Raw genomic sequence first — 27644 nt, 5'->3', positions numbered from 1 at the left:
TTGTGAGCCACCATGTGGTTGCTGGGATTTGAACTCTGGACCTTCGGAAGAGCAGTCGGGTGCTCTTACCCACTGAGCCATCTCACCAGCCCAATTTAGAAAGTGTTAACTCAGGAATACTGGAAGGTAATGTGTATTAGCCACAGTGAGGTTAGCCCATCCATTGACCTAGTTAAGGGATATCAAAATATAAAGGTTGTGTGTCCTTTCAAAAAATCCAGAGAACTTCCAGAAGTACGGTCAACCACGGGGAGCTCAGAGCAGATTAACTATTCACTGCTACAGTTGGTCTTCCTTGTCGAGGGTTTCTTCTGGATTGAACTGCACTTGCTGATTCCTGTGTGGTGTCTGTCAAGTTGACTGGTCTGTAGTTGCTGATTCATACTGGGTGTTTGCTGGTAGATTGGACTGAGAACAGTGAAGACTGAATTGCCCCAATGAACATTTTCTAGACAGGTCTACTTCCCCCATATCCTATTAGCCTTTCTTTTCTACTACCTCTATTGGGTGGTGGCTAGAGGGGAACTTGAGAAAAACTTATGCCTACAGAGTATCAAAGCATGCATTCAAACAATTTTGTTCCCAGAAGACACTGATTTTTTGTTTTTGTTTTTGTTTTTTTCGAGACAGGGTTTCTCTGTATAGCTCTGGCTGTCCTGTAACTCACTTTGTAGACCAGGCTGGCCTCGAACTCAGAAATTCGCCTGCCTCTGCCTCCCGAGTGCTGGGATTAAAGGCGTGCGCCACCATGCCTGGCAAGACAATGATTTTTAAATGTAAATCTCAATGCTAGCACAGGATAATCTCTATAAGATATTGGTCAGGGAGATGACAGAAGACCCCACCCCAAAAAAATCCATTGTTTGTCAATCATAGCTAGATGGTGAGGCCATGCTGCTGAAGGCTAGTATTGAAGTGTTAAGTGCTCAGCTGCAGATGAAACACACACCACCACCATCCAAGGTTCAGGGAACATCACAGAGAGGCAGAAAGAGTATCAGGTGAGGAGGAAAGTCATGAAATATTGTCTTCTAGACATCACATGGCTGTTGTATATGTCATCTGTGTTGTACATTGTATACAGTAGCTGTGGTTACCTGTACAAGAACAAGCTTGACAAAACAGCAGCAGAGACAGGGAAGAGGCCCCTGAGGAGGAGCTATGGACAGCTGCTGTTCCTCAGGAAAGGAGGCTAACTCTTCTTTGGGGAACTTGGCTATTGGTAAATTGCTCATGCCCCAGTGGGTGGTCCCACATCCACGTGCATGTGGGCAGCATTATTTGGAGTCAGGTTAGTAACAATGACAAAATAAACACGGAAGCAGGGAGGGAGACAGGAAGAAAGGCACTAATAAGAGTTAGAGGGAGGTAGGGATGGGTAGATAAGATCAAACATTGTATACACGTATACAAATTTAAAATATATCCATTCAGGGGTCTGGAAGATGGCTAAGTGGGTGAAGCATTTGGCATGCAAGCATGAGGAATGGAATGTATATCCCCAGCACCCACATAGTGGTCAGGCAACATGTTGGCTCACCTGTAATCTCAGTGTGCAGGAGGTAAGACAAGGGAACCCAAGGGCAAGCTGGTTTGCTAGACTAGCTAAAGTGGCGAGCTCCAAGCTCAGTATCAGTATCTATGATGAAGAGCTATGGAGAAAGACATCCAACTCCAACCTCTGGGCCTTCCCACAAACATGCACTTGTGCACTTGCACCTGCACACACAGGAAAGTTCACAGACACAAAAACACCCTTACACCAATGCCATGCATGCACACATGGAAAAAAAAAAAAAACACACTCCCAGAGAAAGCAGCACTTCCTGCACCTGCATATGAGCTCACTGTGGTTTTTACAGTTTTAGCCTTAATAAGCTGACAGAGAAAGATGTTCAGGGTCATCGCCTCAGCCCTGAACTCTAAGCTATAGCCTCGATTGATCAGTTTCAGGGTGTGCGTTCAATTAACCATTCCTGTCTGACTGAGAGCAGTGACTGTGTGGCTTGTGGGGCAACTACTGGACCCCAACAATCATTACTTACTAGATGGGCATTATCATTTTGAAATTTTCACACTTAAAAGCTCCATAAGATTTTTATTAAACACATAGCTACTTTTACGTACTTAAGGAAAACACTTCCGGTTCTTTTGTTGAGACAGGGTTCTCTACGGAGCTCAGACTGGCGTGGAACTCATTATATACTACACACCCCTTGCCTCAGGCTTCTAAGTCAACATTAAGATTATAGGTGTGCACCACAGCCCCAGCCTTTAGTTTTCTTAAAGCTGTACATTCAATTTGAAGTGATGGATAGTAGAAAAGTATCACGGTTTTCTGAAAGCCAGAACAACTTTATTTTAAGTTATACATGAAGCCAATTAGTTCTTGTGGGAGTGCATTTAAGATGCACTAAATAACAACAAACATTCAACCAAAGTGACAAGAGTAGCGATGCATCACTAACACATTTCACAAGGCTAAGCAAATATAAAACTTTAACTCCTGCAAAGCTTTATTCACAGGGAATTAGAGGTTAGGTGCTTTGTTGAAAAAACAAAATTTGAAAAGGTAAAATATTAAAATAATTCTTTTTTCTGTTTCCATAAATACAGGATACCTATGCAGGTTTTATCTGAAGAAAAATGTTATAACTTGAAAATGGAATCCGTGAAGTGCGAAGGAAAGGCCAGGAGTAAGTCACTGAGGACACTCTCTGCTGGGGCTTCACTTACGGTATGTGGGCAGAAAGAGCAAACCAACCTTCTTCATTTTTCTTTTCAGTCTGTTGAACAAAGATGCAGAGAGGAGTTAGACATGAGCCCACTAGAGACTCAGAGACATTTAAACCGAGTACATTCAACAAAGTCGCATGTGTTAAATGGCTTTGAAGTGTCAGCTCTACTGGCAAAGCTCCTGCCCACGAAGACACCAGACAGCTGGTTGCCTGTTCAGCAGGTGTCCTAGTAAAACCCTAACTTTCAGAAGGAGAAATCCAACGTTTATTCAACTGTAGATACAATTTGAAACATGATGAAAAAATAAAGTTATTGGATCTTAGCAAATTGAATGATACCAAGTTCCATGAACCATGGATAACTGTATCAAAGAGATAACTTTAAGCTTTTCAGAATGTAAAATCAGAAAGGACAAAATTGTAAAGCCAGGCAGCTGGGGCAGCTAACTAACTAACTAAGGCGGTTGGTGCATTTGGGCTGTGTCGCTCCTCTACAATCCAATGCCTTCCATATCTCTGGAGAAACAACTTTTACAATTCTAAAGACATTTTTATAATCTTCTATGATAAACACTGAATTTTCAACATTATCAAAACAAATAAAAATACCTCCTGTGAAAAGATCTAAATAAATTGTAAATGTTTAGCTTCCAAACAGTCTGGACCAAACCAGAACTTATGAAAGCATACAAAGCTTTCATTTACCCTCTGTGTTATCACCCATCTAAAAAAAGGTACCCTCAGCTGTGGTACACTGGTGTAACGTACCCAGACCCAGGACTGGCTATCCCAAACTCTACTTAGTCACCCCAACAACGGCAAGAGCAATACCTCAAATCTATGACCCACTCAAGACCATGGTACCAGGGAATCAATCCTGAAACTAGTTAACTCCTAGTCTCTAAAGGAAGACACTTGAAATCCTACCAAATTCTAGCTTATCTCTTAGCTACCATACAAGACAAAACAAACGACTTACTGTTTTACACATGAAGATAAATTATAGTCTTTCTTTTCCTTGCACAGTTTCTATCATATTAAAGAAACTAAGAAGAGTAGCTAAGAATGGACGTTAGTTATCTTCCACCTGCACTCTCTCAACCCTACATAGTACACTGATAATATTTTACAACATACCTTTGTTCTTGGATTAACTGGTGTCAACTTTCCACTTCCTGAGGTGGCGTTTAGTGGAGAACAAGAATTGCTGATCGCCCCTGACGATCTATCAAGGAGAAATAAGCAGGCAGTCAGAGGATGAGATTGACCACTAGCCATCGATTGTGTAACTGCTCTCTTCACTGGGAAGACCTTGAAAGGGTTTGGCTGACAGGTCCAAAACAGGTCTTAACACTTGACCAACACAAAGCTTAAAACTAATAGTTTACTCTTAGAATAGTTTAGCTTTGTAGAAAGAGTGAAGGTTCGGCATTCTCATGTGCCTGTCACCTCCATCTCTAATACTGCTTCTCTTACTTATAACATCCTGAATTAATACATTACCACTGACCACCCAAGCCTGACTCACTACTAACAAAGTCCAGTTTCCATCGGGGTTCTCTCTGTATGAGATACATTCCTCAGATTTTGACAGATAACTGCACATGCCTTCCATAAATAATACCATACAGGTAAGACTTTTAAAGGCTGTGCAGGAGTGGGAAGGTGGTCAGGGTAGCCTGGGAGCGATGAGAACTGGAGCAGAACGGTAGATACAAGGATGCAGGGTGGAGACAGGAAAGCCAGGGATCTCCTTCCTGACCCGCCTACCAATCACGTGGCTCATCTAGGCCAATCAGCTTTGTGTTCACTTATTGCAAGGATGAAAGTGCTACCAGTCAATGTATCTACCCTGGGATATAGCATCTCCTAATTTTGTAGCCATAAATGCATAAAGATCTGCCCATTTCTGTTTTAAGCAGACAACCCTACTTAAGCTTACTTCTCACCTTATTCTCTCTGTATGAGTGAGTCTGTCTGAACTTAAGTTAAAAAGATACCGAGTGCAGAGAGAAAGGCATACAGACACTCTTGATGCTTTGAGTACCAGCAGCACTGTGGCCCTACCTTCTTGAACTGTTCCCACTGACAGGAGACACAGTATTGCATTTTGAACTCTCTGAAGCCTCCATTCCTGGAACAGACACCTCGATGGTTCGCTTTCCTTCTTCTAAAATATAAAAGTAAAATTTAATGTCCTTACTTCTCACTAAGTATTATCTTTGTTGAATTTCAATATTATTAGAAATTATTCATTAAAATTTTAGGTGTTTATCATGATGGCTTACAGAAACACGTGAGAGATGGTTTTTAAAAAATGAACTGTTACAACAGGAAACTTTAGCTACTTGTCAACTGGGCAGCATGCCAGTTTACAGAAGGCCAGAATCTTCCATCAAGTGCTATCACATCAGAGCAAGCCGTGAGAACCAGTGGGCCCTACAATACATTGGGGAACAGGAAAGAGGATGAAGAGAAGGGGTGTGTGTGTGGGGGGGGGTGAATATAGTTAAAATACATGTATTTGTGAAATTGTCACAGAATAAAAAAAATTTTTAAATTAAAAGAGAGCTAGCCGTAAAGTTTAATTTTTGAATTTGATAAAATTAAATAGGGTTTCTTTTACCCTTACAGCTATGAAGTCTGATCTTAAGAATGACTTTTCGGGATCCTCTATGATTATGATGGCTATAAAGTATTTCACTAATAAATGTCTGTTGACTGCTTATCTACTTAAGAAATACTGAAGATTCACATAATTAGGCTTTGCTTTGGCTATATCCAAGTCCATGGTACAATATATCTGATCAAAACCGCACAGCAGGGAAGGTCGTAGGTCCCGAGTAGAAGAGACTCACTACGGCTGTCTGGCTAGACTGTTATGTCAAGCTGCCTTCTTAGTATCTCTCTTTACAGCCACAGAAAAAAACGCCACTCTCAGCCTCATTCAGAGCAGCTTGGCTCTGCAGAAAACTGTGGTGAATACAGACTCTTGGCTGCTCACAGTGCTGAGAATAAGAGCCAGTAAAGTACCTCTCAAGAGGACCTCTATAGCTCCTCCTCCAAGGCTCAGAGAAAACCTTGGAAGAGGGTAGAACAAATGTAATAGCTGGAAGACAGGGAAAACAAGTTATCAGCATGAGAAAGGGACAGTAGGCAGGGGGGCTGGCAGGGCTGTAAGAGAAGAGAGAAGAGCAGACAGAGGGTGAGAAGAACCAGAATGTATTATATTCATGTGTAAAACTGTCAAACAACAAAGCTAACTAATTTTTTAAAATTCCCCCAGTTATACTACAAAACCATGACACTGTTTACTCTAATTTTTATTATACCCCACAGAGGTTACTATAAAATCAAGAATTCTATTTTGGGTGTGTTGAATACTAGATGAGATAACAGAAATAAAGATAATTTTCAAGCTTACAGAACGCAGTGTCACATTCAGTCACAGAATCACACGTTAAGCTGTTTTGCTTTATGTCCCCAACTATTCTCAGAACTAGCTGACATTTTCTACACTTAATTGTTTCTGTGTGGTCCCAGTTTGGTGCTGGAATATTTAAGACCACACATGGCAGGCACCTTGCAGGATTCATATGTGAACAATTTACATATTTGAGCCAGAATTTGCCTCCAGCCTTCATGACTATGAAGAACTGAAGATAGATATTGGTCAACTGAGGAAACCTAGAATAAATACAAAGGAAAGGCTTTAGGGAAAATACATTACCTGTTACTTTCTAGAAATCCCAAAAGTCTCTTGTTCAAATTTTCAAAAACTAAATAATGTCCAACAGAGGTGAAAACTCTTAGTGGTAACCCAGTCATGCAGGACACTAAGGTGGGTCCCTGTAAGCACCATAGCTTTAGCATCTCAGGAATGCCTTTCAGTTTGTCACAATCAGCTTTAGACTGGGCTCCAATCAATATCTTTGATGTAGCACCACCCTTGAGGGCATAAATGTATTTCTGGCTAAAAGCAACTTTGAGCTACTTCATTTATTCAGCACTGTTTGAACAGGACTACTATGGAAACAAATGTTTAGGTTATAACTCAATTATTTTTTAATATTCTTTACATATTCTTAAATGTAACAAAATAATGTAAAAACTAAATTGAGTGGAAATACGTTCCTGGTTTAAAGAGAGCAATTATTTGTAATCTGATATGATAACATTATGCAGCATATATCCTAAGCGAGTTACATACTGTATGTGACTTCGATGGTGTCTCCCTAGATGCCGAAAACTAGCTATAGAACAAGAGGCAGCTTGCTTGCTTGCTTTTTTTTTTTTTTTTTTTTTTGGATACAGGGTTTCTCTGTGTAGCCCTGGCTGTCCTGGATGGAACTTACTCTGTAGGCCAGGCTGGCCTTGAACTCAGAAATCCACCTAAGAGGCAGCTTTCTACCACTATTTCTGTCACTTACTCTCTGCCCAAGCCAGCGTTCTCTGGCACATAACTGGGGGACTAGGCCGGAATGCCTGCCGTGAGGTTATGTTGACTCAGCAGGAACTTTCACAGTTGGGAGAGTGAAACCATACTTCTACATTTGTAAGTCAGGAATCACACTGTGACCTACCAGCCCACGCTCTAAGAGGTGACTCCACGGGTGACACCGGTGATGAGGAAAGGTTCAAGCCCACAAGTTTCTGCTGCTCTATCAACTGGAGCAGCTTGCTGCGCGCCTCCATGCTCTGTCGGTTCAACTCTGCAATCCGCTCCTCCATGCTATTTGGCGTTAAAGACTGAACTGCTGAGAAATTCTTTAGGGGGAAAAGGTATAAATCCATCATTAAAACCACTCAACTCTGATTTTTCTGCTAAGTATCAGCAATTCAGTATTTCTGAGCCTTGATATAAACATAAATGAATGATGGGGTAAAATAGTTTACAAATCATGTAATTAAAGCATGAGGGCTAAAGCAAAGGCATGCACTGGGGGCTTGCTTGCCAGCTCCTGGGCTTTAGGGAGTGACCGGATCCTGAGGGCTTTAATGAAGAATTAATCCTCTGAAGGATCTATAACGTGAAAGTATTATGGGTAGGCGGTGACTGGGAGGAGGCAGGGCTTAGCTAGAAGAATTTCATCACCTGGGCACATCTTACAGACATGTACCTTATCCTCTGACCCTTACGGGCCACATGTTCTGGCCACCATGAAAGCCACAGGGAGTAATCCCTCTGAAACCATGAGGGAAATCAAATCTTTATTCCCTTTTTGGCCCCTTTAGACCGCAGTGACAGGTCTCACAGTGTCCAACCCTAACTCACTCCTGCCTTGTCCCAGGCAGTCTCAGCTGGTACTTACAGCAGGCACTTCGCTGGCACTTCCCTGTTTGCTCGGCTCCCGCAGTCCATCACCTTGCTCTCCCCCTGAGCTGGTAATATTGTTCAGGTGGGCCTTGATGGCTGAATTCTGCAGTGTGAGCTCAGCGATCCGGGCCATAATGTCCTTCCTCTGCACCAGGGCCTCCGATGTTCTGAGTTGCTGCCCATCTCCGAGCACCGTGGGTTCCTCTGACAACACAGGGTTTCTTGGCTGCTGAGTGCCGGGAAGGGAACTGCAAGGTGGCTGTGACAGGCTAACAAATGCTGGCTGCCCTTTGTTCTCCAGGTCTTCTCCCATGTGCGAGACTCTCCACCTCTGAGTGAAGAGTCGGTTTTCCTCACTTGAGTTCTGAATGTCTGGATCAATAGGCAGAGCCTTCTTTTCCCAGTTCTGCTCCTTCTCTATAACTTCCACAGTGGGGGGAATTCGTGGGGCCGGACGAGTCTGAACAGTTCTCCTCAGAACTGTAGGTACCAATTTTAAAACAGTCATATGCATCTTATTTTTAAATCGGTCAGTGCTATAATCACAGCATCATGCTGTCATAGGAGTTAGGGAAATATGGAATGGAAGGGTTTAACCTCTGAGTGCCTAAAATAGTCTCATAAAGGAATATGGACAATCACGTACAAAAACTTTCATATTCCTGAGACCACTTAGTAGCATTCTGAAAAACCATGTGTCACAATCGTTTTTAATATACTTTGACATATGTACCTCCTACCCAGAAACAGTGATGTATGCCTGTAATCACAATTGAGAAGTAATGATCGTGAGTTTAAGGCCAGCCTGGGCTGCCTAATGAGACACAAGTGTGTGTGTATGTGTGTGTGTGTGTGGGGGGGGGGATTGAATAATTACTGTAAGGATTAAAAATCTAATATAAACAAACATCACAATTCAAGGCTTACTTCCTTATTCTAGACATAATTAATAACTCCCCAGACCTCTAAGAAATACTAAACTACTGAGTTAGAGAAGAGGCGTCTTAGTCCGAAACTCCCCCCAAGTGACTAAGGAGTGGGCAAGCCACCAGTACGTGGCTCCAGCCCAGTATCATCTCTACTTCCCCCAGCTGGTCTGACAATGACAGATTTGCCATAGAAACAGCAAAGTGCACTTCTAGTAACAAGGCTTTGCCACTTTCTTTAACCTCTGCAACCTCCTCAATTCCTTACTGAAAACACATCAAAGTACAGGAAATCTGAGGAACTTAGGGTTCCAATGATATAACTTAGCTTCTATTATAATTTTTAAAGAAAAAAAATCCGTGCAAAAAATGTACAATCATGGAAAAAAAAGAGAAGGAAATGAAAAAGCACATCCTTCAAAGACGTGCTGCCACTGACCAACCCGTGACTGTATCTGTGAAAACGTGCTGCCACTGACCAACCCGTGACTGTATCTGTGAAAACGTGCTGCCGCTGACCAACCCGTGACTGTATCTGTGAAAACGTGCTGCCGCTGACCAACCCGTGAAAAGTATCTTTGAAAAGAGGAGCTAGAAAGCTGCCTCGGCAGAAGTCACTAGCACACAGGCTGGAGTTCTAGTCTGACACCACACAGGAGAAAACTGACTCCCCAGAGATGTCCTTTGACCTCCATGTACAAGCCACAGCATCCACAGGCCTAGTTCTCTCTCTCTCTCTCTCTCTCTCTCTCTCTCTCTCTCTCTCTCAAAATTAATTAATCAAAAATTTAAAAGATGGAAAGTTATAAAGGAATATAATTAATGTTGTCAACTGTTGGCCTCCACACAGGCTCACATGGGTGAGGGAACACCCCTCCTCCAACACACAAATAAACAAAAATAATTAAAAATATTTTTCAAGGACTAGTGACACAGAGTTAAGTGGGTTAAAGTCCTTGCCACTAAGCCTGATGACCTGAATTTGATACCTAGGAACCACGTGGTAGAAGGCAAGAATCTATTACCACAAGTTTTCTCTGACCTCCATATGTGTGTCATGGACATTTGCATACACACACACACACACACACACGCACACGCACACGCACACGCACACGCACACGCACACGCGCACGTTGGTCAGCAGTGGCATGTCCTTGAAGAGTGTTCGTTTTCAGATCCTTCTCACTCACTGTCTCTGGGCTGCCACGTGGTGAGAGGCTTTCCTCTGCCATATCTTGTTCTACCAGCATTCAGAAAGAACAGAGCTAGCTGGTCACAGACCACTGAACCCAGGAACAAAAAGCAAGTCCTTCCTTCTTCAAGTTATCCTGTTACTTTCAGAGTGATGGCTGGGTGCAGGGGAACTACCCTAAAAAATGCATGTGTGTGCATGTGCGTGTATGTATGTACGCATATATATGTACAACTCACTATATATACACACACACACACACATACACACATATATACATTATCATATAAGTGAAGAGGAAAAAAAATCACAGCTTCCATATAAATATAGGAGAAGCGTGCTTACCATCCTGGAGAGGAGAGAATTCTGAGTTGCTCTTCTGCCTGGGTGGTGTTAGCATCACAGCTGGCTCGAAAATATGGGTTGGGAAATTATTGGCCAGATTCAAGTTCTCTGTGGGGGTTGGCCCCTGAGATAGTTTAACAGGCAACTCCTCCTGTGGGAATTCGACCATTTCTTCCCCTCTGAACATCAATGGCATGGAGCCATTACTGCTTACAACAGGACCCTCTGAGAAAGATAAGAGGACATTCACATGAAAGGAACAGAAAGGACACATGGGCCCACACTTAAATAACTCCCCAGACCCCTGCGAAGCGTAAACTACTAAGTCAGAGAGCTAGAAGAGACATTCAAGTGAAAATCCAGTATTTATTCTATGTAACTCTTTATGTGTCCGTGTCCGTGTGTGTGTGTGTGTGTGTGTGTGTGTATGTGTACACTGCATGCCTTTAGAAGCTCACAAAGGCTGGAAGAGGGTCTCAGATGCCCTGGAACTGTACAGGCAGGAGTTATGAGCTACCACAGGGGCACCATGAACTGAACCTATGTCTTATGCAGGATTATTTAAGTTTTCTTAACCATGCAGCCATCTCTCCAGCCTCCAGGTATTTATTCTTAAATGCATTTAAGTAGTAGGAAAATTCCTCACTCTCTCAACTATACCCTCCTTTGCCAGAAACTCAGAGGCAGAAAACTCGTTTCAGTAGGAAAAGCTGTTAAAGACTCAAAGCTATCTTCAGAAAGCAGACCCCCCCCCACCCACAGCACTAGCTTCCTAATGGTCATGACAAATAAGACAAGAAGAAAACTTGAATATACTGACTTCTGTGTGCAAGCAGCATTCCACAACAAAATAACTTGGTAAGTTATGTGTCAACAGTGTGGTGCATTCTGTGCTATCCTAACAGGGTTGTAAGGGTGAGACCTAGGAAGATGTGAACCAATTTTCATCTCTATAACATTTCTAACTTTCCCACAGGCAATAATAATTCCCAATAACTGTGAAGTACCATAAGCCCTGGGTTTCTCACCTTTGAGTAAGTAAAGGTTTCTTAGTAGCAAAGTTAACTCACCAGCATTATAGTAATGAGATATCAACAGCAAAGCCCACCAGAAAAGAGTGACCTCATACAAATTATATTTCATTCCACCACTTCCTCTAATCCACAAGCTCTATCTTTTTTGTTTATTACTACTCTAAAGATATTAGGTAATTTGATAACAGACTGGGAATAATAAGACTCCACCTACCTACATTATCCACAAGTCTTCTACCCATAGCTGCCCTTTCTGATGCTTGACTTTCTTGTCTGGAGTTATTTATCACAGGACAGTTCTTAATGGCATGTGTGAGCGATATGAGCTGCTCATCTGTGGTAACCATGTACTGCTGAAGTCTCGCCTAAAGAAAACCACACATCACTGGCATAACAAACAGCAGTCATTATCTAAAGAGTAAGCTATACAGACATGTGAGTGAGTGTGTGTGTGTGTGTGTGTGTGTGTGTGTGTGTTATCATTTTAAATACCTACCCTAAAGCAATGTTATTCATAATTATAAATGCCCTAGAGGAATCATGGTGATGAAATGCTTAACTAACTAACTACTATTACTAAGTACTCTGCTATCAAAATTGAGTCTTTTTATAGAGCTTTTAATTTGCAAACTCTTTTCACATAGATGATCTCTACTGACGAGCTACAATAAGAGAGTGATACATTAGGTGGGGGAAACTCAACAGAGCATTCACGGGCACCAAAGTGGATAAACTCTAATGTCATAAAAACATATCTTCATGTATGTGAAACAATGTGAAGAGCAAAAGAAAAGCACAGCATTCTCTACGTAGGATAATTACAGCTTTCTATGAAAGTAACTGTAGCTAATGTACACTCAGATTTGTCTATGGATGTGTATATACCTACTAATGTTATAGCATTTCCAATTCAAAATAAAGACAATATCACACTAACTGATTAGGTTATCATCTGACATATAGCAGCTGAACATGTTTGGAATTCCACTCTCACATTAAAAGTCAACTTCACTGTCTAGAAGTTTAGATGGATTTGTTTTTTTCTTTATCTGTTTCATACTGTAGATGTAAATACGTAATGTAAAATCAACAAGTCTGACTACAACCACAAAATGCAGGCCTTTCATAAATACTGGCATATAGTTCTTACAGGTATAGAAGATGGCAGGTGAAAGGGAAGAAAGAAAAGTTCTATGACCTGCCAAAACCTTATAACAAAGACAAGAGAAACCAGTAAGACAGCTAGTGACACATGCCATAAGTGCTTATAAATGCAGACAACGAGTAAAAGTAGGTGTGGTCCAGACATCAGAGAGAGTACCAATGTGTAGTATCAATGAATATAGCATACAAAACAATTTTCCCCTCAAGTTTCACCCTTGTATGTTCAGTGGTCTTTTAAGTTTCCCCATGTAGGACTCAAATAGACTTCAAACTCAATCTAGACAAAGCCAAGCTCCTATTGACTCCTACAACATACATGGCAGCTTCATCTTTTAAATCCAAATCCCAGACTGCACAATTACCTTTGGCTTTTTCCCTCACGTCCTTTCCTTCGCTCCATTTCCAATGCGTTTGGTTGACCTTCAAAATACACTTTGAATTTGCTCCATCTGTATACCATTTCCCACTTCTGCTCTGGGCCACTCTGCTATTCCCTATCTGAATCAATCTCACAATGCCTAGATGTACTCTACTACCATCCCTAGTTCTATCCTCAAACTGTAGTCTGAGACAACACAGTGATTTCACAGGGCCACCAGAGAACAGCTTCAATTCTCAAGAGAAAGCAGTGAAGACACCGACTATGCAGCATCAGTCAACTATTAACTGGAGGCAATTCAGTTTGAAAATAAGATTTCATTATATTCTTTTTGGTAGTTTAATATCTTCTTAGGCAAGCATGGCAGCACCCGTCTGCATTTCTATCATGCAAGAAGTTGGAGGATCACAAAGCCAAGGCCACATTAAGCTACATACATAGTGAGACCCACTCTCAAACAGTAACAAGAAAGACAACCAAAAAGTCATCAAATCTTCTGATTGCTGGTTTTCTGGAAGCAGCTATGTTTAAAAACGTTTTGGGTAGAAACACACTGTGGAATAAGAAACAAGGACAATGATGTCCAATATAACTAACTCTAAGGATAGTTATACAGAATCAGAAAAGTACACATACCTCACTGATAAATAACTGTAGTCATTTAAGAACAAAATAAATATATGACTCTTCATTTCTACATATATATTAAGTATTTATAAATATTAATTAGGTATATTATTGTTAAACAGCTCCTAAGTGGTTAGAGCTGGAGTCAGGGGACACTAAGTGGCCCACCAAAGGCAGCCCTCTCTGCTGGAGTCCAGCAGTGCAGCCCTCTCTGCTGGAGTCCAGCAGCACAGCGCGGTGAAGTAGTCTTCAGGTGGCAGTTAACCCAGCAGAGCACAGTGATGCTCAGTAGCTCAGACAACCTTCTAAGACCTAAGCCACACCATGACTCTTCTCTTCAGTGGCTCTCCACGTCGTTTGCCTAATTCTTTAAGCTTAGCATGCAAAGAGTCCTAAGGAGGTAAGGCTATGGCTCAGTCAGTCAAGTGCTCACCACACAAACACAAGGACCTGAGTTCAAGTCCCCAGCTCCAATGTAAAATGCTAGGTACAGCAGCACATGTTTATAGCACCAGTGTGGGGGCAGAGACAGGTAGATTCTTAGAGCTCACTGGCCAGAGTCCAGTCAAACTGGTGAGCTTCACATTCATGGGGACCCCAACCTCAAAAAGTAAGATGGAGAGTGACTGAGGCTGACACCAACATCAACCTCTGTCCTCCACACAGACTTGTACATACACATGAGTACCTATAGTCACACAATGCATACAAAGAAAGAATATTTAAAGAAGCACGCAAGCAGTCAGTGTTCTAGAAAGGATATTATATGCCTTTTTATAGAGTCACCAAAAGCAATCACAAAGAGTATCTAATACCAGTGCAGAAGGGTTCAAAGGCTGTCATCCTTTCCTCTAATACCCTTTCCTCTAAAATGACAACTGGCTACCAGAACACTCCTTCACACTTTAAATGACCACGGTATTGATAGGTATTGAAATGTAGATCCTGCTATCCTCACTCCACAGCATATTTCTTAGAAATAGCAAACTTATCCTATGTATTATATGCAGCTTATGTTTTGACTACAGAACCCTGGCATAACAAACATTCATTACTACCCACTGCTGCTGCCAACGTGACAGGTAGTCACATCAGAGCAGCTAAGCCACCCGCAGCTCCAGGAGAACCTTACATGCATGTAGACATGCTCACTATCAAACATGGAGCCTTTGGGAGGGCACGTGAATACCTGCATGGTACTATTCTCTTCTCTGAGGGAAAGGATTTCAGCTGTCAGGGCATCAATGAGCTCTCGGTGATCACCTAACATCTGTTCCAGCTGCTGCCTTGTCTCTACTTCTTTCCGAAGTTGGGTTTCACTCTGCAAAAGACAAGAAGAAAAATAAACTCCCACCAGTAGGATCACATACTGACAACTACACTTCTCCACAGACAAGACAGCAAGGACACTTACAGAGAAGCAACAACCATGACAAGATAGCAAGGACACTTACAGAGAAGCAACAACCATGACAAGACAGCAAGGACACTTACAGAGAAGCAACAACCATGACAAGATAGCAAGGACACTTACAGAGAAGCAACAACCATGACAGCGATGAGACTTAAAACTTTCACCAGAAGGCTACATTTAACTCATAAAAATGTACTTTTTTTGTTCTAGTTCCATGTTAAAGAACTACTTTTTTTTTCATTTAGAAAGTGAAGGGCTGTGCATGCATACAGAGTGAACACTCATTGGTATCTGATCACGACAGTGAGCTACATGGAAACAAGCAGGCTGGTTACAAGTTAGGAATGAGAATTAGGCTTTTCACTACACTCTTCTGTATGCTTCTATTTCATGCTGTGTGATATACTGCCAATCAAAAACTGATTGTTAAAATATAATTTAAAACAGGTACTATATTGACTACTTCTATGAACTATCATAGCTTTGAAAGTACGTGAGCAGTTACAAGGCACATGTCATAGGCCTGCTGTGGTTCCTAAGCACTAGCACACTTTCAAGGACTCCAGACTAACTGGAAAAGAATCCTGGGAGGTGGGAGGATAACAGGAGAGAGTGGGGTGACAGTAATCAGACTATACTGTGTGTGTGTGTGTGTGTAAAATTATCAAAGAACACGCTGAAGAAAAGATAAAAGGGGAGAAGGAACCTACTAGCTATGATACTGTTCATATCATAAAAAGCACTGTGAGGGGGTTAAATAATCACATAATATGTGTCTACTGACAGCACAGAAACCTTTCATTATAAGGCAGTTTGACGAAAACAACCCCAGATGACACATCAACCACAGTGGTACAGCTACTGCTTAAAGTAAAAGTTTCTTAACATTTTTGTCATATTTGTTCAACATATTTAAGCACATAAGTAAACTGTATGTAGATGTTTTAATGTCTGCATGTACATGTGTGTGAGGGTGTACATGCATGGAAACCTCAAGTGCCACTCTCAGAAATAAAGGCAGGGGCTCTCTCTCACTGACCTGGAGTGGAGCTTGCCAATTCTAGACTGGCTGGCTCAGGAGCCCTGAGGAGACCACCATCATCACTTCCCCAGAATTTTTGATTTGGGGATTAAACTCAAGTACACATGCTTTCAAACCAAACACTTCAGCAGCTGAGCTATCTCCTTGGATCCTTTAGTAGACCTTATAGAAAATTAAAATGTCCTACTAATTCTATACCACCTAAGGACCGATTATTATTTAGTAGCAAACAATTCCTTATTTTATAAAATTATTTTCACAATAAGATGACAACTCCCATTCTACAGAGACCACAGCTTTCCTGCCTATGAACTTTACAGATTACAGGCAAAGCGGCTCTCCCAGCAGAGCTGACACAGGAGCAGCAGCCAACAGAGGAAATCGACATAGCAAAGCTATAGCTAACAGTGCTATTTAACCCAAAATACCCAAACAGTAAGACTTACAACTGGCATAAGATATGACTTTATCCATAGCAACATCAGCAATATTTACCTAACCATATATCTAATGATAGAGGGGGACTACAAGCATAAATTTTACTAGATATACTAAAACTGAGTAAAATAAAAATATTCAAATTTAACTGTCCTTACTTAGAGGTTGCAATAAATTAAGCAAGGAGAAACCAATCTACATATACTTTTGCCTGAAGAGAGGATTCCCATAACCTGCACCCTTACCTCTTTAAGGTATCGAACCAGGCGGCAGAGAGAGCTCACCAGGGACAGGGTGAAGCCCGTGAGTCCCTGACCACCCTGCAGCCCCGTGACCTCACGCCCTGTGCACCGCTCATACTCTTCCATCTCGTGCTCCACTTCATGGATCATGTGTTTGAGAACATCCAGGCTGGAGCCAGTGCTACTTGGTCTGTCTGCAGAGGCTGTGCTGGAGGACAGCATGTTTGTCTTCGGCTTGGAGGCAACACGCATATCTTGTTTTCTTTTCACTGAGGATGACAAAAGTCATTCTACTTCAAAACCAGGAAGATCATAAGTACACATTTACCAAAAAAAGTTTTGATTGTTCACATTTTTTAAAAAGAAGTTACCACGATCTTTATAACACAAACCTACAAAATTTGAAACACGGTTGTATTATCTATAGCTAACATAACATTCTGTGACACTGTGTGGGACAGAAGGGGTTTCTTAGCTTCCCCTCATCAGACTCATACTTAAAGACAGCCAGTTGGCCCAGCTGAGAGGACATGTGTAACAACTCATCTGGGTAAAGTGGGAGGCGAGCACCTTTAGCTAGCAGCGGCTTTTGCTTCCTTGTGTTTAGCACCTGTCCCAGGTAGCTGGAGCTGGAGTCTACAGGCTCAGCAGACTCCTCAGGCTGAGGCCCAGCCTGGATTCTCTTGACAGCATCCGTTGCATTCAGAGCAGCTGGAAAGGAAGAGCACAGCAGAAAGCATTTCAAGAGAATAAGCTTTCTCTAAAAACAGTTCCACTAATAGAGTCATCAGGATTTTAATCACCATATAGAGACTCCAAAAGTTAAGTTTGAAAACTACTGTGTTCAAAACAAACAACAACAACAACAAAACAGACGAACAAGCAAACCTAAGCAAGTCTGCTACTAGAAATACAGCAAAGGAGGAACTAGCCTTTCTGATCCTCTGCCGAGAGCTCCGAGGACGGAGATCCTGGAGGAGTTCTTTGTGACTGGGTAGCGATTTTCTGTTGAATATCAGTCCACAGTTGATTGATTAACTGGGAATTCTCTTCCTTTAGTTGGTGAAGAAACCTATAAATTATGGGACAATTAGAATAAATAGGTGCTATCATTTAAACTGTCCAACTGTTCATGTGTTTGCTTTACAAGTTTTTAGACATTCACAATTTAAAAAAAACAAAAACAATGTTACCGACTTTATCTGACAAGACAATGTGGTGATTGAATGATAAATGTCTCCCATAGGTGTATATATTCACATTTTAGTCCCCAGCTATTGGTGCTGTTTGGAAAGATTGTGGAACCTTTATGAAAGGTGATTTTGCAAGAGTAAGTCTGTCACTGGGGACAGAATAAGGCTTTTAGTCACCCTGCCCCGCTTCCTCCTCCTACGTTGTGCTTCCAGACTGCCAATACAATGTGACAGGCTGGCCTCCTGCTCCTGCTCCTGGGCCATGCCTTCCCTGTCACAGTGGACAGCATCCCCTCTGCAACTTGAAGCCAAAATAAACTCACTCTTCCTTAGGCTGCTTTGGTCTGAGTCTTTTATCATAGCAACAGAATGATGCTAATACAGAGGAGTAAGAAGCCAAAAGGCCTATCATCTTAGGAAAGAAAACAGTCCATCTGCCTTCCAGTTTCTATGGTCCCATGGCCCCTAACACAATAGTGTTTGCCTTTGTATATATAGTCTCACCCTTCTTTCTCTCTCTAAAGTAATTATTTATCTATGGTTCTGCCCTTATAGTTTCTCTTCCCTTCAGGAGAGCCAGTGTCTGCAGAGCAGACAGTTTGCTCATATTGAAGAAAATGTTTTGCACCAGAAATGGGGCAGGAGTCAGAAGAGGAGCCTAAGGACTTAGGATGTGGAAGCCCTTTCATGGCAGAGCTTAGCCTTATCCACAGATGTTATTGTCACTGACAATGCTGATACTTCATTTCTTACTTAAATCGAGACTTAAGAAGTGGGAAGACAGATAATAGAAACAAATGTCTACCATCTCATGAATGAATGTGTAAATGTGGTGTAGCTATTCAACGAAATACTATTCAGCCAGAGAAGGGAATAGAACATTGCTTTATGTTACAATGTGAAAGACACCAGACACAAGAGACAGCACATTGCAAAATCTCTATATGACATGTCTAAGTAGGCAAATCTATAGGGTAGAAAATATATCAGTGGTTATTCAGTACTAAAGGAGTTGGACGGAAATGACCTTTCTTTCTGAGGTGATGAAAATATCGACTGCAATGGTGACAAAATGACTATAAATGTTCAAATACTGAATTATAAATAAACAGGCTATGTATCTATGAACTATAAATCAAAGTTTTAGAAATTAAATAGGAAATAAATATTCTAATTAAGCCACTCCATAAACCTCAGATTCAAGCAAACTATTAAGCAGCACATTAGAACACCATTTGCTAAGAAAAGTGTATCTAGCAAAAGAGCCATGATATGAGCCTTGCAGAGGGGAAAAGTGACGAGAAAAGACCCTTTGTAATACAACACCAGCAGCTTTAAGTCCAACCTTTAGGAATAATATCAGAAGAATGCTCTACAAATTAGAAAAATAAACACATTCTTACACTTACATTACCATCTCTAACACTGATGCTTCCAAGAGTCAGGCTACACTGCAGCCACAAATATAATGAACACCATCACAGTAGGCTAAAAGCTGCAAAACAACACCTGTAACCCAATCCATAGAGTCTATGAATGCAATCTTACCACACAAAAAGGGGATTTTGCAGATATGATCAAGCTAAAGGCCAGGAGTTAGGGACATGTTCATAAATTACTGAGGGGTGCCTTAACTTCAAAATATGTGCATCCATAGAGAGTAAGGAAGATCTGATTCACAGGGTGAAAACAGAGACAGAGCCTGCACTGTCACAAGTCACAGACCAACCAAATGCCACCAAAGGGGAAAGGGAAAGCAAAGATTCTTTTCTGGGGCTCTCCCAGAGTGCAGAATGGCTCTAAACACACCTCATTGCAGCCTAGTGAGACATATTTCAGATCTCAAACCTATAGACACAAAGAATCTGTGTTGTCTTAAGCTGGCAAAGTTTTGTTACTTTGTTATAACATCATCAGAAAACTAATAGGGACTATGACTTGAGTAGAGTGCTGGTGTAGACACCGCTGAGCAGTGAGTAACTAATAGGGACTATGACTTGAGTAGAGTGCTGGTGTAGACACCGCTGAGCAGTGAGTGCCTTGGGAGTAAGAAGGATTTCTACGTAAATGACAGAAGAAGCCTGCATGGTCTTAAGTGAACTACTGATAGAAATGTAGATGTCAGTAATTCCTCTGATGAAGACACCAGAAGAGGTGAGGTGCACTGCAGAGACCCCAAAATGAATTCCCATAGCGTAAGTAGAAAGTTGACAGAAATATGACTGTCAACAGAGCTTCTAGTCTCAGAGTTCAGGACATTAAGAACATGCTGTTAGACTGCAGGCCAGCCGATGGTTGGGTGGTAGAAGTCTTAGTATAGTAGTATACAAAGTAGAACTTTGTAAGTGACAAACCAAGAAGTTTTGCTGAAGAGACTGCAAAGCAAAGTGATAAGGATCCAACAGAGAAAGAAAAACTGAGGGTAGACGAATAAGCAAGAGGAGTCAGGGTTAAGGCTTCAGCTCAGGGGCAGAATGCTTGTCTGGTATACTTGAGGCTCAAGTTCAATCTCTAGCACTGGGAAAAAGAAAAGGGATTAGGACTTGAAATTTTGAGAAAGGTTGGGGCTGCAGATCTCAAAAGATAGCTAAATTACCAGACCTGCTCCTAGGAAAGCGCACTCTGGAGAGGAGCACACATGTGCTGCCAAGTGCTCACCAGTCTGCAGGGTGAGCGAGAGGTAATCCCTGCATCTCCTCAGCCATCTCAGAAGGAAAAAGAGAGAGATCATCACGGAAGGACTCATGAGGACCTCTCGCCTACCATGTAAAACACAGACATCCATAAGAGCTCTTGAGAGTGTTTTAACAGCAGAAGTATTGCTGGCTTGGACTGACATGATGGAATAAAGAATTGGTGCCAGATTCCTAAATTTTACAGAGAGGAGTAAGTTGATAAAGCTACCCAACAACAAACACGAGCTGTCTATCTTCCAGACATAAGGATGAATGACCCCAAGACTAGAGCTACAGATGTTTGTACCGATTTAAATCCACAAACACAGGGGCCAAGGGGAAAGCTTCAGAAATAGTGGGCAGAGCTATGGACCTTGAGGTTGAAGACTCGGGCCAGAGATGTCTGTTAATTAAAAGCTAAAATACAACTACAATATGGGGAGAAACACCGAGCAATTCACTTGAACAGTCAGTATGCAAAGAAAAAACTCAAAAACACACAGCTGGCAGCAAGGATTAAATAAGAACAGTACTGACCGACTTACAAGAGGCTCATACACAAAGGTAGCATCACAAGAGAACTATGATCTTCCTGAATACCAAGACTTTCTAAAGCACAACAATGGACACACAGGAAAGAGATAGTGTACAAGCTTATAGCCCTAGAGGGGTCAGAACCGGCAGTTGTGCCAGCCAGCTTCACAGTGAGATCAAATCAGCCACCAAAAGGACAACAGTAATCACAGTACAAAGAACAGAACCATGAGTGACATGGTTCAGCTGACACTGAACACACCGACTGTATGAACTGCTGTTACTGCTTACCTTACCAATTAGAATTTCTAAATTGACTATGGAGGCCATATCCACTGCACTGCATACAAGGAACACAAAGAATATGAAACAACTGCAAAAGGCAAATACAGATAATCAGAAACAAAAAGTAGAGGTTTTATTCCCTATCTCACACAAAATAGATTGTACCAAAAGCCAATGAATATGACAATAGAGATCATGATGCTAAAAGCCATCGATCAAAATAAAGATAAAGCATTTATAAATAAACACATTCTATAAGCACAGCAGTCACTTTACAGGAAAGGATACATTAAACTTTCAAGTATTTATTAAAACAATAAATATGAAGAAAAACAAAAGCATACTAAAACTAGAAGTCTTTAATACATCACTATCAGAATACAATATGGCAAAATTAAGGAAGGAGACAGAAGAAATAAGACATAGTCAGCTAGACAGGCATTATGATGTGCACACAGAACACTAGACCTTCCAATAGACCCAATGCCTCTGCTCAAGCACACACAGAACACTCACAGACTAGCTCACAAAGAAAGCGTCACCAAGTTCCACCAGCAGATGGGGAGATGACAGGGCAGAGCCTGAGCCTAGTGTGGCTGAACTACACAGGACAGGAGGCTTCTAGAGCGTTGCTGGGTTTTATCTTTAACTCTCAGCAAAAGAGGGAGGGAGGAACCGACTGAAATGACCTTATTTCTCAAATAATCCACTTATTTTTATGAAATACCAAAAAAGTACTGCAGTCCTCAAGAAGTTATAAAAGCAAAACAAGAGAAAGCACAAGAAGGGAAAAGGGTAAACTGAGGAGGGAGAGATCAAACTATAAGCTCAACTTGGTAAGCCAGAAGCCTGATTCTTTGAAAAGTTAAGAAACTAGACTGTAAGCAATGCGATCCTAAGAGAGGATGACCAAAAGAAATGATGGGAGAGTCTGACACACAAGCCCCAACACACCCCAACACCAAAACATGCATCTATAAAACAGAGCACAACAGAGACATCTACTGTGCTACTATTTTATACAGCCCTGTAATTGATACACAAAAGAAGAGGAGAAATTTGAGGAGGTGTAAGATGCAGGAACCATAAGCATCTTTCGTAGATGATGCTAAACCCAGGAACTGGAGAACTTCTGTCAGAACTAACTTGCCTAGGATTCAGTGATGCAGCTGGCCACTGAGCTGAGACAGAAACACGGATGACTGATAAGCTGGAAGGCACAGAGGAAAGGTATCTAGGATGGAGCTCAGGGAAGACTCCTTACCCCCTCCCACAGGGCCCTCAAATCTCCAGCCACACAGAGATATAAAAGACATCGTGGAAGACAAAGAAATTAAACAAGAAACAATATTTACGGATAAAATGAGCAAGGAGCACACACTATGTAAGAAAAATGTCAAAGCACTCCTCAAAAACAAAAAGCACACTTTTTAACAAAGGGGAAACGTTACATCATAACAGAAAGTACCAGTAAGTTTTATGAAGTTAAACAAATTGATACTAATTTTCATATAAAAATAGATTAAAATTATTAGGAACACCCTAAAATTTTAAGAAACGCCATAAGGGAGGTGGGTATGGTGGCACACACCTTTAATCACAGCACTTGGGAGGCAGAGGCAAGCCATTCAAGACCAACCTGGTCTACATAGCAAGTTCTAGAACAGTCAGGGCTACATAGAGAAACCTTGTCTCAAAACAAACAAACAAATAAACAAAAAGAACAAAGAAAGAAAAGCCATAGGTATCTATAAAGCCTACAAGTCCTCTCTAAACAAAACTCTGTGGCACTCCAGGAGACTGGAGAAAAGAGGCCAGCGCCACTAGAAGAGCAAGTCCACACTCAGATGGGGACTGTGACAATGGGACAAAAGGGAGGTCTTTCCTAATAGTTTAAGGGCATAGATGTGTATCTCATCCTGTGTACCAAAAAACAAACTGTAACTGTAAGAGATTAAACCTCAAACGCAATGGCACACTTCCTAGAAAAAAATTTGAGAAGTGCTCTGTACCCTGGGCTTGGGCATGAACTTCAGTTCTTCATAAAACAGAACTCAACAATTTAAAGCAAAATTATACAGTGCTTATGCTTTAAACCTCAAGTTCCACTTCTAATAATTTTTCCTAAATATGGACTTCAAATACTATAAAAATATGAAGATATTTACTATAGTGTTTTTGTTACTACAAAGAACTAGCAATAATGTAAATGGTCATGTATCCAGGAGAGTGGCCAGTCAGCTGGCACTCAGTTTACAGCCCAGCTCCTTCACTGTGCTGTAAAAACAAAGCAAGTGACCCCTAAAACCTTACAGAAGGCTGTGAGCTGACTTTAGGTCATAGCTGGTGACAAATTCAAATACAGCATTGCCATTTTTAATGTGTGAAACAGAGGAAGTGAGATATATATTTATATATCTGCTTTACTTATGGAAAGAAGTACAGGAGAAATAAAAACCTTTTTATACTCCTACTACAACTCTTAAAACATTACAGAACAATTTTAAACATTTAGATAAAACTATACACCCAGCTGGTTCTTTTATTGCTGGTTTATTTTTAAGGAATAATGCAATAAGCACACACTTTGAATACTCCGGGAACACTGGCCGAGCCTGTGTACCCGTGGGACACACGTACCTCTCTGTACTCCTGTTAGAGTGCTGGCTGAGGGAGTTAGGCAATTCACTCTCGCTGTCTTCTGACTGGCTGTGAGCAGTGCTCTGCTGCCCTGCATCGTCAACATCGTCGACTTCATTAAGAGCCTACCTCAACAGTAAAACAGCACAAGTGATATGCTCACCCATCATAGGGCATTAGTCATAACAGGCATTTTTCCTCCTAAGGTTAACACCCTCATGTGTGCAAACCACCAAACTCTCTCAGTCTTCTACTATCCTAATTATCTTCAGCTGCTTGCTTGCTTCAGCTATCAGTATTTGAGTGTAAGAAAGCCTGTTTCTTCTTACCCCACCTTGATACATTATCTCCTGTTTGTCTTATGTTTTTTATTTAGCCCATGCTAACCCAATATATTATGTATCTAATGCTGGCCCCAAATTCGCAACTACTTCTGTCTCAGCCTTTCTAAAGCTATGGGCTCCACCAATCTCTTTAAAGATTCATCTCCAATTCTGCACCCACCATCAATGCTCTGCAACTTGGCTTGTGTCCTGCCACTCCACTCAAGATACTTTCTACAAGGTGGAGTTCAGCTTGCTTACTCCTCCACAGACAAACTGGTCTTTCCCTCATTACACCGTACGCATCCCTTTGTTCCCTTCCTAACAGCTTAGAGAAGGATGGCACATGCACAAGGAATTCAGTCCAGAATCCAAAACACACGCACAATAACACGCAATAAAATGGGGGTGCATGCTTTTCACTTCAGCACTGTGGAGGCTCCTTGCCAGTCAAGCTAGGCTTAGTGGGTGAACTCCAGACCAATGAGAGACCCTGTCTCAAAGGAGGAGGACAGTATTCCTGAGGTTGTCCTATGACTTCCACATGTGCACGCACGCACACACACACACACACACCAAATACTGAAGTATACACTCATCCTTCAAATTCATATCTTATCTTCTTGGATGTTCTATTTTTTCTCTAGCTCATCTTTCCCAATCTTTGTTAGTTTCTTTTTGTACTGTCTCTTTATAGCTGACAGGACAATGGTTGACATTTAAGCGTTTAAAATGTTTTCCGAGATGCCTGTTATCAAGCTGAACTTCATTTCAGCATGGGCACTTGGTTGTGAGTACAATGGACTACCTGAGGCTCTATGATTGATTCATTAAGAATAGACTGGGTGACAGGGTCTTGATTTATTCCAGTGTGGCTCTGTGAGGAATCTGGAGCCCTTGTTACATTTGGAAACCCTGCAGAGGAACAAACACAAGTCATCACGATTTTATTTCATCTGCTTGAAGAGGCTTCACTATTTCTATACTGCCACAGGCTCCCTTCACCTCAGAGAAATTCCAAACAGCAGCTCCACTTACATGGATATGTACCAGCCACATCTAAACTCACTTTTACCTTCACAAAACTCCACGAGATAGATTTTATTATTTACAGGCCAACAAACTGAAACTTGGAAAAATTAAGTAATTAGCCCAGTTATGCTAGTAAATGGGTGATGTAGGATTCAAACGTCCCACTAAAAATAAATCATATGTTTCTAAAAGATTAAACAAGTTATATTCCATTATGATTAATAATGCTGGAGCCGAGAATAGTGATACATGCCTTTAATGCCAGCACTTAGGAGTTAAGAGGAAGGAAGATCAGGAGATCAAGCCAGTCTCGGCTACATGGATTGTGAGGGTGGAGGGCAGGGATAATCCTATGTAACTAAAGAAAAGCAAAGTTTCTTTTGGCAAGAAACTGAAGTTGCTTTAGATTTTAAGCTAGGCTTCCTCAAACTACAAGTAAATGCACATATTTTAATTATATGGTAACTTAATAAGCTGAAAGTTGAGCCATGTTTTGCAGTTACAAAATGCTGTACTTTACACTGTATGTTAGTAGATAGTTCCTTTAATTGAGTAACTTGTAATACTCCTATAAACAGCAAGTGAATTATGATTCTTGGCTCTTCATACACCAGCCAGCTAGACAATGCAGCAGGAGCATGACTCCTGATAACAGAGTGAATTCCTCTACTCCCTCAGGAGCTGTGTTTCTGAGAGAACGCTTACCTGTGCGCTTACGAGGAACATCAGCAAACAGACCTTTGGCTGCAGCCATCAGATGATCGGACTTTTCCAGCACATCCTGCGTCAGGTATTGATCAGAGAGAATCTACACATGTGTTAAGAAAAATACTGATTAGAGAAAAATAGGCTTACTTATCAAATTACTAAGGAAAAAGAATAAGGGAAGGTACTAAACATGACATTTTAAAAGTTTAATTTTCAATCCTTATAGGTTGTGGTTGCTAAATTTCCTCTTAACCATGGGCCATGACCATCCTAAATCCCTCCAATGACAATATCCTTAGATAACAGTAGGTGAGACTACTACAGAAATTAGTAGCTTGAAAAAATACGTATTACATTGTGATCTGGTGCACACACATGCACACACAAACACACACACACATGATCAGATATATACACACATACAAGGACTTTAATGTACAAAAAACAAAGCCATATGCTACAGATGAGTCAACTCTGCCTACCGCCACCAGATGGCATTCTTGAGCTGAAAGGAATCTTAAAATCAAGACAGCTCCTTTTCTAACCCTGACTCAAATCAATAAAGCATCTAGTACCAAACACGCTGACTGGAATTTCTCTGTAATAGAGAAAGCCACATCACATGACAATTACTATTTTACAATACAGAAATGTAAGTAGTAGCATTCTTCTGCTATCCTTTCTGCCATGGCCAAATGGGCCGGCTAGGTCAGTTAATGAGACTGCATTTGCACCTCCACAGAGTAACTTTAGAACTGCAAAGGCCAAGAGCACACACGGTACAGAATACTGGGCTTAGGGCCACACTAGAAATAGTAAATAAACTCTAACCACTTTACTTAGTTTCCTACTACGTCAATGGCGCACAGCACGGGTTTTACTTGAGACCTGATTATAGTTGACACCAGGCATCAATGTAGTTGTTAATAAGATTGTTTTTCCACTTAAATGCTCTGTCAGCTCCATGACTTTACTTTGACAGAGGGTGTGTGGTGGTTTGTCTATGCTTTGCCCAGGGAGTGGCACTAGTAGGAGGTGTGGTCTTGATGGAGTAGGTGTGGCCTTGTTGGAGGAAGTGTGTCATTGTGGGGAGTGAGCAATGAGACCCATCTCCTAACCATGTGGGAGACAGTCTTCTCCTAGCAGCCTTCAGATGATGATGTAGAATTCTCAGCTCCTCCAGCACCATGCTTGCCTAGATAGATGCTGCCCTGCCCCACCTTGATAATGGACTGAACCTCTGAACCTAACCTGCAAGCCAGACCCAATTGAATGTTGTCCCTTATAAGAGTTGCCTTGGTGATAAAAACTGCATGGTACTGGTATAGTGACAGACAAATAGACCAATGGAATAGAATTGAAGACCCAGAAATGAACCCACACACCTATGGTC

General features: G+C 41.4%; 1 protein-coding gene across 5 annotated transcripts in view; it reads right to left on the bottom strand.

Moving 5' to 3' along the window:
• Positions 1–2318: 2318 nt before the first annotated feature.
• Spice1 (spindle and centriole associated protein 1) overlaps positions 2319–27644 on the bottom strand; it is a 42073-nt gene continuing 16747 nt past the window's right edge. For 4 of the 5 annotated variants that reach the window (XM_029470660.1, XM_029470658.1, XM_029470657.1 and 1 more), the window contains 14 exons: positions 26249–26351; positions 25320–25426; positions 24189–24313; positions 17794–17933; positions 17432–17572; positions 16865–17130; positions 14915–15046; positions 11770–11920; positions 10522–10746; positions 8051–8535; positions 7322–7505; positions 4806–4908; positions 3876–3963; positions 2319–2786 (listed from right to left, as the gene is read on the bottom strand). In XM_029470660.1, coding sequence (XP_029326520.1) covers positions 2733–2786; positions 3876–3963; positions 4806–4908; positions 7322–7505; positions 8051–8535; positions 10522–10746; positions 11770–11920; positions 14915–15046; positions 16865–17130; positions 17432–17572; positions 17794–17933; positions 24189–24313; positions 25320–25426; positions 26249–26351 — 2304 coding nt within the window. In that variant the 3' untranslated portion in view covers positions 2319–2732. The remainder of the gene's footprint in view (positions 2787–3875; positions 3964–4805; positions 4909–7321; positions 7506–8050; positions 8536–10521; positions 10747–11769; positions 11921–14914; positions 15047–16864; positions 17131–17431; positions 17573–17793; positions 17934–24188; positions 24314–25319; positions 25427–26248; positions 26352–27644) is intronic. The other variant, XM_021184779.2, reaches the window with a different exon arrangement.

The sequence above is a fragment of the Mus caroli genome, chromosome 16 (genome assembly GCF_900094665.2).
Source record: "Mus caroli chromosome 16, CAROLI_EIJ_v1.1, whole genome shotgun sequence".
Taxonomy (NCBI): Eukaryota; Metazoa; Chordata; class Mammalia; order Rodentia; family Muridae; genus Mus; species Mus caroli.
Note: the sequence above shows the minus strand (reverse complement) of the source record. Positions and strands in the feature narration are given on the sequence as shown.